Here is a 12,340-nt window from a genome sequence, read left to right as displayed (position 1 = left end):
GATGACTCTGGCCTGTGGGTAAACAGGCATCCATGGCAGGACACAGGGCTCAGAGCCTTGACAAGTCAGGAACAAAATCATCAACTGCCCATTTTTGTGGACATTTCCACACTTTGGTTTTCCATTTAACAAGTATGCTCTGAGCAAATGTGGCTTCTGCACTGCAGGGCTTGAAAATAACAAGGAGGGAACAGTTAACTAGTAACATATGGCAGTATAGTGTTATAGTATACAGTAGTTACTTAATTGCTTTGTGCCTCAGTTTCCACACCTATAAAATGGAGTAGCAATACCTACCTCATAAGGTTGCTGTGATTAAATCAAACAATGATTATAACATAATTTTTACAGTGTCTGACACGTACTAAGGCACTCGAAAAGAATTTGCAGAGCTATGTAGAATAAACCCTAATTTATGGGGTTGCATAAATTAGGAATGCTTTTATATGCAAGTAACAAAAAATATTTAACAGGAACTTAAAAAAAATAGAGGTCAATTTGTCCCCATATAAGGAGCCCAGGGGTAGGCTGGTTGGTTCATCACTTTAATGAAGCCAGGACTCTTGGTCCTGTACTGGTACCTCCTCTGCTTTTCCCTTAGCCTTTCTCTCATGGTTGCAAGTTCACTGCTGTAGCTCTGCATTCAAAGCCGAAAGGGGGAAGAGGTAATTCCAGGTACTGGTGACATCGTCCCTTTTGTCAAGACAGAAGCACTGCTTTTCTTTGCATCTCACTGACCAGAACTATGTGCCCTACCTAAGAGAGGTTGGGGAGGTCAACATCAGCTCTTCCAGCCTCACTAGAGGAGGAAAGGGAGAGACAGGATGTGAGTGTTGGGGAAGCTACAGCACTACAAACCGAAAGAGGGCAAGATCAGAGTGGGGATGGCTTCACAAATGACATGGATTCCAGCTGGACCCTGGAAGGGTAGATAAAATTCAGAATAAAAAAAATTATATTTCTGTTTTGAGAATATGACAGGATCTCATCTTTCTGCCACTTTTACTCATGATATTGAGCAGAAGAAAGAGAGTTTGGGTTGATTTGTTGGGGTTTCTGTGCTATTGGTCATCTTGTCTCCCAGCTGTTGCCAGAGGACAGGATGAGATGGCTTTCTTTGACATTGTTGCTCAGATTCACAAAGCACAGATATTTCCAAATCCCCTTTATGCCTGAGGTCTGCATAAGCCGAGTGTAGCTGTCCTTGCCAGACAATTCTGCACTGAATTCTGTTACCTCTCACATGTCTTTGAAGACGGCTCGGACAGTGAGTGTGGCTGGGTGTGCAGGGGCCACAGAGGTAAGCCCTCTGGGCTGCCGGGTGTGCCCAGAGAACCGCCCCGGCGGTCTGCTGTCTGCTGGTATTTGTTAAGTAAATTGTAATGTAAAACACAACTCCTAGACCTAATATAAAAGCTGGTGCACTTTGTTGAAGGTCCAACACCTATTTTGGTTTTTAACTTTTGATTTAACCTAGAATCTTAAAAAAAAACAACACCACCACAAAAACCCAACCCTAGCATTGTGCTGCATAGCAACTAAATTGAGGATTACTCTAATGTGGGCATTTACCAAATTATACTCAGAGATTCTCCAGAGATACTCATGGGGTTTGACAAGCAAAATAATGACTTTTATTTAAAAATATTTTTACCTATTTAAGAACTATAATAAAAACACCTATACTCAAATATGTTATATGCCAAACTGTAGTGCATGGGAGGTACCAACATTAGCTAGTGTTACGAGGTAAACTTATTCTTCCTTTCTCGTAAGCTTTTTAAAAAAAACTTTCAAATGTAAAACTGGGAATGAGGTTCCTCTTGCCACCTCTTTTATTAAAGAACATTCTGAGACAGCAGGACAAGTTGTTTAGAAACCTATTGAAATTTAAACTCAATTTAAGTGAATTAAGATTTTCTAAATACTATGCAACCCTGACAAAATCAGATGCCGAAGCTGACAGAAGTTGCCAATTGTCATCTAAATCTAATTTCAAGTTTATTTTCCTTAGGCCAGCCTCATTGCTCTGATGTTGTATCAGTAACTGTTATAAAACAGAACTTATGAAATAAATGTAGACTTCTAAAATGCTCTTTCACCAGCTACAAAAAATTAGAAAGTGGAATTTGAGTTAAGCGAGTCCGTACCTATAAACAACACCTCAACGCCTGCTGCTCTTCCAAGGAAATAACTGCCTGGATCGGCCCTAATACTTGACAAATGTGTTTGTCTCTGCAGAATTCAGCACATCTTGGGGAATCTTGCTATGCAGCTCGTGTTGGGCATTCCCTTGGAAATGGTCCACAAAGGCCTCCGAGTGGGGCTGGTGTACCTGGCAGGAGTGATTGCAGGTCAGTGTTCTGAGGAAAACACAAAACCAACACCTCTGGGCTCTTAGGAAGTTATAAACAAAACAAAGGTAATACACTTTGATCATGGGCTTCTAATTTAAGATGTTCTCCTAATATGTGCTAGGAAACCTGATAAGCATTGGAGATAAGTTAATTAGAGACACTGGAGATAAGATAGGCACACAGAAATAAGTCATTGTGGCTATCCGCAGGAACTGCACAGTCAGACAGCGTTTTACGTAATTGAAAACTGAGCTGTTTGGTGCCCAGGTGTGTACCCTGGGGAAAGGCCAAAAGCCAGACCATAAAGGCCCTTATGTGTCAGAGGAAAGATTTGGGGAAGTAACACGATTTCGGAAAGGTAACTTCGAAAGAGTGCAGAGAAGCGTTAAAGGGGCCGAACGGCCCAGTAGGCGTTGGCAGCTCCCAGCAGTGATCTCTGAAATCGCGTGTGCCTAAGGTGATTCATTTCGGTGTGGGTGGAGAACGCTAGAACTCCTATTCATCCGCTATTTGTTGGAAACACTTTTTAAAAAGTAAGCTTTTTATTTTGAGATAATTATAGATTTGCACTTTAGTTGTGAGAAGTAAATACATGAGACCTTAGAGGTCTCCTGTATCCTTTGTATCCAGCTACTCCCAACGGTAACAGCTGGCGAAACTGCACTACGGTGCCGCCATCAGGATGATCTCGCTGTGGGAGTCAGGTGGTCAGGTGGAAGACATTTCCAACCCCTCAAGCTGCACTCTCTTCCCTCCCAACCTGACGCCCTCCTTTACCCCCCGGCACCAGTGATCTGTTTTCTGGTTCTACAGGGGCTTGGCAAAAGTAGGTTCATAGTTGTAATACAAATAAATAATACAATAATTCATAACTAATAGTACATGAATAAACTGTTTTACATACTCACAACTATATACCTACTTTTGCTCATCCCTGTATAGTTTTCTCACTTCACGAATGTTATGTAAACGGAAGAATAAGGTAGACAGCATTTTGGAATTGGTCTTCACACGGCATAATTCTCTGGAGATTATGCAGGCTGTTGCTTGTATTAATAGATCATTCATTTTTATTGCTGAGTAGGAGTCCATGGGATGGATGTACCATCCACCCTTCAGTCACTGGAGGATATCTGGGTTGTTTCCAGTTTTTGGCTATTGCAGATAAAACTGCTACAGACACTCGTGTTCAGGCTTTTGTGAGCATCAGTAGAGAGTTTCATGAGCATGAGTTTTCATCTCTCTGGGGTCAATGTCCAAGAGCGCAGATGCTGGGTTGCATGGCAGTTGCATATTTAGTTTCCCAGGAAGCAGCCAAATGTTTTCCAGAACGGCTATTTCATTTTACACCCCTCCCAGCATGTATAAGGGAGTCAGCTGTCCACGTCCTTACCAGCGTTGGGTGTTGTCACTACTTTTTATTTCAGTTGTGCTGCTCTGAGGTTGGTAGCGATACCTCATCACGGTCTGAACGAGCACGTCCCTGGTGGCTGCTGGTGTTGAACGTCTTTTCATGCACTTGTTTGCCATCCATATCTCGTCATTAGAGAAACTGTTCATGTCTTTGCCCATTTCCTAATTAGACGTATTTTTCCTGTTGAATGTTTAGACTTCTTTTTATATTCTGATCCTAGTCCTTTGCCAAATATGTAGTTTACAGATGTTTTCTCTGTTTGCAGGTTGTCTTTTCATTGTCTGGACAAGGTCTTTCACAAAGCAGAAGTTTTAATTTTGATGAAGTCCAGTTTACCATGTTTTTGTTCAATGAATTGTGCTGTGTCTAAGAACTCTTCACTGAGTCCTAGGTCTTAAATATTTTCTCCTATGTTATCTTCTAAAGTTACAGTTGTATGTTTTACCTTTAAATATGTGATCCTTTTGAGCTGGGTAATTTTTATAGAAGGTGTGAGGTTGGGATTGAGGTTCTCTTTGTTTGCTTATTCACTATGGATGTCTGATTACTCCAGGACAATCTGTGGGAAAAACCGTTCTTCTTTCATTGAATTGCGCTGGCACCTGGGTCACTAATCAGTTGGCTGTCGTTGTGAGACCATTTCTGGGTTCTCCTTTTTGTTCACAGACGATGTGTCTGTCCCTCCACACAGTCGCTACCACTGCCGCCACACAAGTCTTAAAATCAGAGTGATTCCTCTCATTTTTTGCCCATTTAAAAAATAAAAAAAGTTTGTTTATGCATTTTACTTTCAAAAAAAGATGGTTATATAATGTTCTGGCTTTTTTTTTCTGTGACAACAAAAGGACTTTTAGTAGTAAGCTATTTAACAGATGTTGAAAAACAAACATGAAGTGTATCTCTTCAAGGACATAATATCATCCCCCCCACCAAAGGAATAAGAATGTAACTATTTTTTCAAAAATACTCCTGCTATGAAAAGGGTATTTGGAAAACTGGTTATTGGAAATCTTTTCATGTTTATGCGATTTTGCTTCTGAAAGTGATGCAACAACTCTTAAAAGTTCACACTTAAAAGGCTGGGAAACAATTCCCTAATGTTTTAAAATTTTTCAGTGAAGAGTTTTAGTGCATTTTAAATTTATTTATGGAAACACTTTCTGATTAGTTTGTAAGAACTAATGACTGATATTAGGAAAGGTGAGAATTAATAGCCAGAATTATTGTAATACAACAATATTTTTGCATAACTGGAGTAAGCTCAGCCAATGATGCAATTCTTCTATTTTAAATTAAACATCATCTTTAAAATTTTGTATTTTGGCAATGACAGTGATTAAAAGAAAACTTCTATAGAAATAATAACCAAATCTAGCCAAATTTAGGCTGGTGTAGCTCAGGGGATTGAGCGCTGGCCTGTGAACCAAAGGGTCACCAGTTGGATTCCCAGTCAGGGCACATCCCTGGGTTGCAGGCCAGGCCCCCAGTACGGTTTGCATGAGAAGCAACCACACATTGATGTTTCTCTTTCTCCTTCCCTCCCCCTCTCTAAAAATAAAATAAATAAAATCTTTTTTAAGAAAAGAAAAATAACCAAATTTAAAAGTATACAGCAGTGCCCCCATATCCACAGGGGATACATTCCAAGACCCCCCAATGGATGCCTGAAACAATGGATAGTACCAAAAACAGTGTGTGTGTGTGTGTACACACATGTATATATACATACATGTATATGTATACACACGCACACTTATATATACTGTTTTCTCTTGTACATACATACCTATGATAGCTTAATTTATCAATTGTGCACAGTAAGATATTAACAATAACTAATAATGAACTAGAACAATTATAATCACGTACTGTAATAAAAGTTACGAGACTGTGGTCCCTTGACATGTCATATTGCAGTACACGGAGGTGCTGGACGAAGGGAGATGAGTCATGTGCTGGGCTGGACAGAACAGGTCGGCATGAGATTTTATCACGTTACACAGAATGGCACTCAACTTAAAACTTAAGAACTGTTTGTTTCTGGAATTTTCCATGTAATATTTTAGAACTGCAGTTGGCCATGGGTAACTGAAACTGTGGAAAGTGAAACCACAGATAAGGTGGGTGGGTGGGCTATATTATCTATATTTCTATGTCATGAAATTTAATCAGGACTTGAAACAATAGTGAAACTTATTTAATAATGCTGTTCATTGAAAGGTTGTTTCTTCTTTTAATTAAAGACATTTTTTAGAGAGCTGTTTTAGGAAAATTGAGAGGAAGGTACAGAGGTTTCCCAAACACCTCTGTCTCCTATGCACAGGCATAGCAACACGGAACTGCATTGCCTTGCAGTTCTGGAGCAGAAGTCTGAAATCCAGGCATCCACATGGCCACGCTCCTTCCTCTGCTGTCTGTGGGGGAGAATCCTTCCTTCCCTCTCCCAGCCTCTGGTGCTAGCCATCGGTGCTCAGCAATCCTTGCCTTGTAGCTGCTGCACTTCAGTCTCTGCCTCCATTGTCACGTGGCATTCTTCCTTCATGTGTCCCTGTCACTTCTTATAAGGATCCAGTCATACTGGTTTAGGGTCCCACCATACTCCAATACGACCTCCCTGTAACTAATCACATCTGTAAGAATCCTATTTATAAAGTCGCATTCTGAGGTGCTGGGGGTTAGGACTTTCACATATCACAATCTAATCTGTGCCAATGCTTGACATTTTTTTGCCAATCAAAATTTTGCCAGCCTCCTTGAACAGTGGGATGGAGAGCAGCAGGCAGTCATGAGATAGACTTGGCAAGGTTTGGTGACAGCTCCCCGTCCTCCTTCCTTCCTACTTTTGTGGATCCTATTCTTCCACCCTCTACTTATATTCCCTCACACACCTTTGTCCTGACCTTCTGTGATGATCAGGCCCTGCCTGGCTCCAGCACGCACACTCCCCTCACCCACAGCTTAATTTCAACCTGTGGAATCAGCTCTGCCCCAATTCCAGAGAAAGAGAAAACAGGAATAACCTGTTCAGATCCTTGCCTACTTTTTTGCAATAGCTTTTTGGTAGCTATCTTTTCCCTGTTATGGGCTATCTACCCTTCACCCTTGCTGCCTGGGTCACCTTCCTCAAATACAGCTTAGGTCATATTATAACATTCCTGGGCCATTTTCAGTAGCCAAAAGAAAGTTGAAATGTCCAAGATTGCTTTCATTACCCTTCACTGACTGGGTCCATTGCCTTTATTTCCTTTCTTCCATTCCTCCCCCTCACTCCCCCTCTCCCTATCAACCACCACCCCCTGGCTCCTCCCTCCTCCCTGTTCCCCCTGCTTCGTCGTCTTCTTTTTTGAAGAATAAACTTCTTTACTAATATTCAAAAATAAATTATATGTGAAAAGGTTAGAGAAAGACTTGATTTTTTAAAAAATCTTTTTATCGAGGTATGGTTGACAAACAAAAATCAGTACAGGACTTCTGGAGGAGATGGAGGCATATAGACATTCATCACTTCCTGGTACAACCATAGAAAGAATTACAACCAGTCTCAAAACAAGTAACACCCAGAACTGTCAGGAAATTGAGCTGTATGGGAGTCCAGCAACCAAGGATTTAAAGAAGCCACACTCATCCAGACAGGCAGGAGGAGCGGAGTCACAGGAACAGGTGGAGAGAGGGTGTGGCACGGAGAGGCAGTGGTGGCAGTGGAACTGAGGATCCCACATTCACGTATAGTGGATAAAAATCAGGAGGGATATCTTGGGAGCGAGCTATCACAGCCCAGGATTCCAGGACCAGGAAGACAAATCCCCCATACCTCTGACTGAAAAACTGGTGGGGGTTGGGGCGGTGGAAGAAACTGCCTGATTTTCCCTGCTTAAAGGGCCTGCAAGGGGCAGCAGAAGAAACTGCTGGATTTTAACTGCTTAAAGGGTCCACACAGACTTAGAACATATGCAAACCCACCCACTCTGGGTTTCATCATCGGGGCAGCAGCTGGAAGGGTGTTAGTCACATAAGGAAAGTAGGTGAAGAGACTGGAAATGGGGCAAGGGCTGGGGAAACTTCCAGAAGCCTGGAAGCTTCACTGTCCCCTCTCCAAGCCCTCCCCCCACACAGAGCCACAGTGGTAAAGCAGGTTGATCCCCACAGGCAATTAACTAAGGCTCCACTCCACACAATTTACGGGTGCCTTTTCTATAATAGGCCACACTACTAAGACAGGAAGTATAATTACCTCTAACTAATATACAGAAACAAACACACGGAGGCTGCCAGATTGAGGAGACAAAGAACTATGGCCCAATCGAAAGAACGGAACAAAACCCCAAAAAAGAACTAAATGAAATTGACATAACCAACCTCTCAGATGCAGAGTTCAAAATGCTGGTGATTAGAACTCATTGAGTATGGCAAAAACATAAAGAAGAAATGAAGGTTACACTGAGTGAAATAAAGACAAATCTACAGGAAACTAACAGTGGAGGGAAGAAAACCAGGATTCAAATCAACAATTTGGAATGTAAGGAAGAAATAAAAATTCAACCAGAACAGAAAGAGGAAACAACAATTCAAAATATGAGGATAGGCTTAGGAACCCCTGGGACATCTCTAAATATGCCAACATCCTAATCATAGGGATGCCAGAAGGAGAGAAAGAGCAAGAAATTGAAAACTTACTTGAAAATATAACAAAAGAAAACTTCCCTAATTTGGTGAAGGAACTAGACATACAAGTACAGGAAGCACAGAGAACCCCAAACAAGGTGGATCCAAATAGGACCACACCAAGACATCATAATTAGAACACCAAAGGTTAAAGGTAAAGCGAGAATGTTAAAAGTAGCAAGAGAAAAGCAGAGAGTTACCTACAAAGGAGTTTCCATAAGACTATCAGCTGATTTCTCAAAGGAAACTTGGCAGGCTAGAAGGGACTTCCAAGAAGTGTTCAAAGTGATGAAAAGCAAGGACCTACAACCTAGATTACTCTATCCAGCAAAGCTATCACTTAGAATTGAAGGGCAGATAAAGCCCTTCAGTTGTGCTTCCCAGACAAGGTAAAGCTAAAGGAGTTCATCATTACTAAGTCATTATTATATGAAATATTAATGGGACTTATTTTAGAAAAAGAAGATAAAAACTATGAACATTAAAATGGCAACAAATTCACAACTATTAACAATTGAATATAAAAAAAACAAACCCGCAAACAACCAGAACAGGAACAAAATCAAAGATATGGAGATCACTTGGAGGGTTATCAGTTGGGGCTGGAGGGGAAGAATGGGGAAAAGATGCAGGGATAAGAAGCATAATGGTAGGTACAAAATAGATGGGGGTGGGGTGTTAAGAATAGTATAGGAACTAGAGAAGCCAAAGAACTTACACGCATGAACATGAACTAAGTGATGGGACTGTGGGAGGGAATGGGGGTATCAGGTGGAGGGGGGCCAAGAGGGAAAATTGGGACAATTGTAATAGCATATTCAATAAAATACATTTAAAAATATTTAATGAATTGCATACATTAGTACATACTTAATGTATACAACTTGATGAATTTGGAGATAAGTATACACCCATGAACCCATTTCCACAATCTTTGCTATATACATATCCACCACCTCCAAAAGTTTCCTCCTGCCCATTGTCTTTTTTGCTTTGCCTTTTTTTGCACTCCAGCCCAGGTCTTCCCCATCCCCAACAACCAGACCGATCACCAAAATCACCTAAAGAGCTTGTTACAAGTGAAGCTATCCAGAACCTACTCAAATCAACTGAATCAGAATCTCTGGGGATATGGCCATGGGATCCATGTGTTCTTCTGTTTAGTGATGTATAACTGACATATAATAATAAACTGCACACATTTGAAGTGTACTATTTGATAAGTTTTCATAGGAGTTTATAACCATGAAACTATCACCACAATCAGGATAATGAATGTATTTGTCACTCCCCCCAAAAGTTTACTTGTGCTTCTTAGGAATCCCATCCTCCTCTTTCCTCTTCCTGCCATTCTCCCACTTCCTCTGATTCTGTATTTTTTCATTCATATAAGTGGAATTTTATAGTATGTAGTCTTTTTTGTCTGACTTCATCACTCAGCATGATTATTTTGAGATTTATCCTTATTATGTACTTCAGTAGCTGGTTGCTTTTTATTGCTGAATAGTATTTCATTGTATGGATGCATCACCATTTGTTTATCCATTCTCTTGTTCATGGACACTTGGTTGTTTCCAGTATGGGGCTATTACTAATGAAGCTGCTATGAACATTTATTTGTGTGTAAGTCTTTGTGCAGACCAATGTTTTAATTTCTCTTGGGTAAATACTGGGGAATAGGATGGCTGGATCCTTTCACAGGGTGTGGTTAACTTTTAAGAAACTGCCAAACTTTTAAAATAGTTTTACTGAGATATAATCCATCATAAAATCCACCCATTTAAAGTATATAATTAAATATTTTTTAAAATTTTATTTTAATTATTGTTCAAGTACAGTTTTCTATCTTTTACTCCCATCACTGTATTTTTTTTTTTTTTAGTTAACTCACAGCGTTATGCACCTGTCATCACAATCTAATTTTATAATTTTGTCCCCCAAAGAAACCCTGGACTGATTAGCAGTCACACTGTACTTTTAATCTTATACCCCATCTCCAGCCACAGGCAACCACTAATCTACCTTCTGTCTCTTTAAATTTGCCCATTCTGGACATTTTACACAAATGGAATCATACAATATGTGGTCTTTTTTACTGAGTATAATATTTTCATCATTCATCCATGTTGTATCATGTATCTTGTGCTTCATTCCTTTTTATCACTGGACAATATTCCACTGTATGGCTATACCACATCTTCTTTATTCATTCATCAATTGATGGACATTTGGGTTGTTTTCACTTTTTGGCTGTTATGAATAATACTGCTATGAGTATTTGTGTAGAAGTTTTCATGTGTATCTCTTGGGTATCTCATGTGTATCTCTTGTAACCTACAAGTGGAACTGTTAGGTCATGTGGTACAAAGTGGTACCATTTTACATGTCCACCATAAGTTCTAGTTCTTCAACATCCTCATCAACACTTGATATTGTCACTCTTAATTTAGACAATCTATTGGGTGTATAGTAGTATCTCAATGAGTTTTATTTTGAAATTTCTCATGATTATTCAGGATAAATATCTTTTAAAAATATTTTATTTATTTTTTAGAGATAGGGGAAGGGAAGGAGAAAGAGAGGGAGAGAAACATCAGTCTGTGGTTGCCCCTCACATGCCCCCAACTGGGGACCTAACCCACAACCCAGGCATGTGCCCTGACTGGGAATTGAACCGGTGACCCCTTGGTTTGCAAGCCCACACTCAATCCACTGAGCTACACCAGCCAGGGCAATATCTTTTCATGTGCTCATTTGCTATCCATATATTGTCTCTGGTAAAGTATCTATTTAAATCCTTTGCCCATTTAAAAATGGGATTATATTCCTTATTATTATATAATAGCATCTATTATATATCCTAATTATAAGTCCTTTAGGTATATGACTTGCAAACATTTCCTCTTAGTTTATTGTTTGTCTTTTCATTCTCTCAACATTGATAGTATCCTTTGGAGATCAGAAGTTTTAATTTTTGATTAAGTATAATTTATCAGTTTTTAATATTTGGGAGTGGGGTTTTAGTGTCATATCTAAGAAATTTTGTCAAGCCTAAGGTCATAGATTTTTCTCCTGTGTTTTGTTCTAGATGTTTTGTAATTTTAAGCTTTACATAGGGGGCTATGATCCATTTTTATACATGGTACAAGGTATGTATTGAAATGTTATTTGCTTTTGCATGTGGAAATCCAATTGTTCCAGCACTGTGTGGTTTGAATTGCTTTTGCATCTAGTTGAAATCACTTGTCTATATACAGGGTCCAGCACAAATAATGCCCATTTTTTTATTACAAAATCATAAGCATGTAGTTCTGTAACATGACAATATCACACCATATGACATTTTAGGTGAAATGTTCAAATTAAAACTATAAATTATTACACCCATATTATTGCCCTACCAACCACAATCAAGCAGGCCTCGCTTCTGCCAGACTCTGTGTATGCATTTGTCTATGTCTGTACTAGGTGTTCCACTCATATATTTGTGTATGTCCACACAATGCCACACTGTTTTGATTGATGTAGTTTTCTAGTAAGTCTTGAAATCAGGAAGTGCTAGTATTCCAACTTTACTCTTTTGGGTTATTTTGGCTAGCTATTCTAGGTCCTTTGTATTTCCATATCAATTTTAGAATCAACTTGTCAATTTCTACAAAAAAGGTTTAATGGGATTTTGTTTTTCTTTTTTCTATTTTTATTTTTTAAGTGTATTTTATTGATTATGCTATTACACTTGTCCCAAATTTTCTTGTTTGGCCCCCCTCTGCCTGGTATCCCCATTCCCTCCCACAATCCCCCACTTAGTTCATGTTTATGGGCCATGCGTATAAGTTCTTTGGCTTCTCTAGTTCCTATACTATTAACATCCCCCTCTCTGTTTTGTATCTACCAATTATACTTCTTA

At 39.6% G+C, this 12,340-nt stretch overlaps 1 protein-coding gene across 4 annotated transcripts in view; it reads left to right on the top strand.

Moving 5' to 3' along the window:
- The window catches only part of RHBDL2 (rhomboid like 2), a 54,812-nt gene that overhangs the window by 30,632 nt on the left and 11,840 nt on the right, over positions 1 to 12,340 (top strand). For all 4 annotated transcript variants that reach the window (XM_045859735.1, XM_045859736.1, XM_045859734.1 and 1 more), the window contains one exon: positions 2,242 to 2,354. In XM_045859735.1, the coding sequence (XP_045715691.1) occupies positions 2,242 to 2,354 (113 nt within the window). The remainder of the gene's footprint in view (positions 1 to 2,241; positions 2,355 to 12,340) is intronic.

The sequence above is a fragment of the Phyllostomus hastatus genome, unplaced genomic scaffold, assembly GCF_019186645.2.
Source record: "Phyllostomus hastatus isolate PE091 unplaced genomic scaffold, TTU_PhHast_1.1 phas_scaffold_182, whole genome shotgun sequence".
Classification (NCBI taxonomy): Eukaryota; Metazoa; Chordata; class Mammalia; order Chiroptera; family Phyllostomidae; genus Phyllostomus; species Phyllostomus hastatus.
This window is presented reverse-complemented; position numbering and strand designations above follow the sequence as displayed.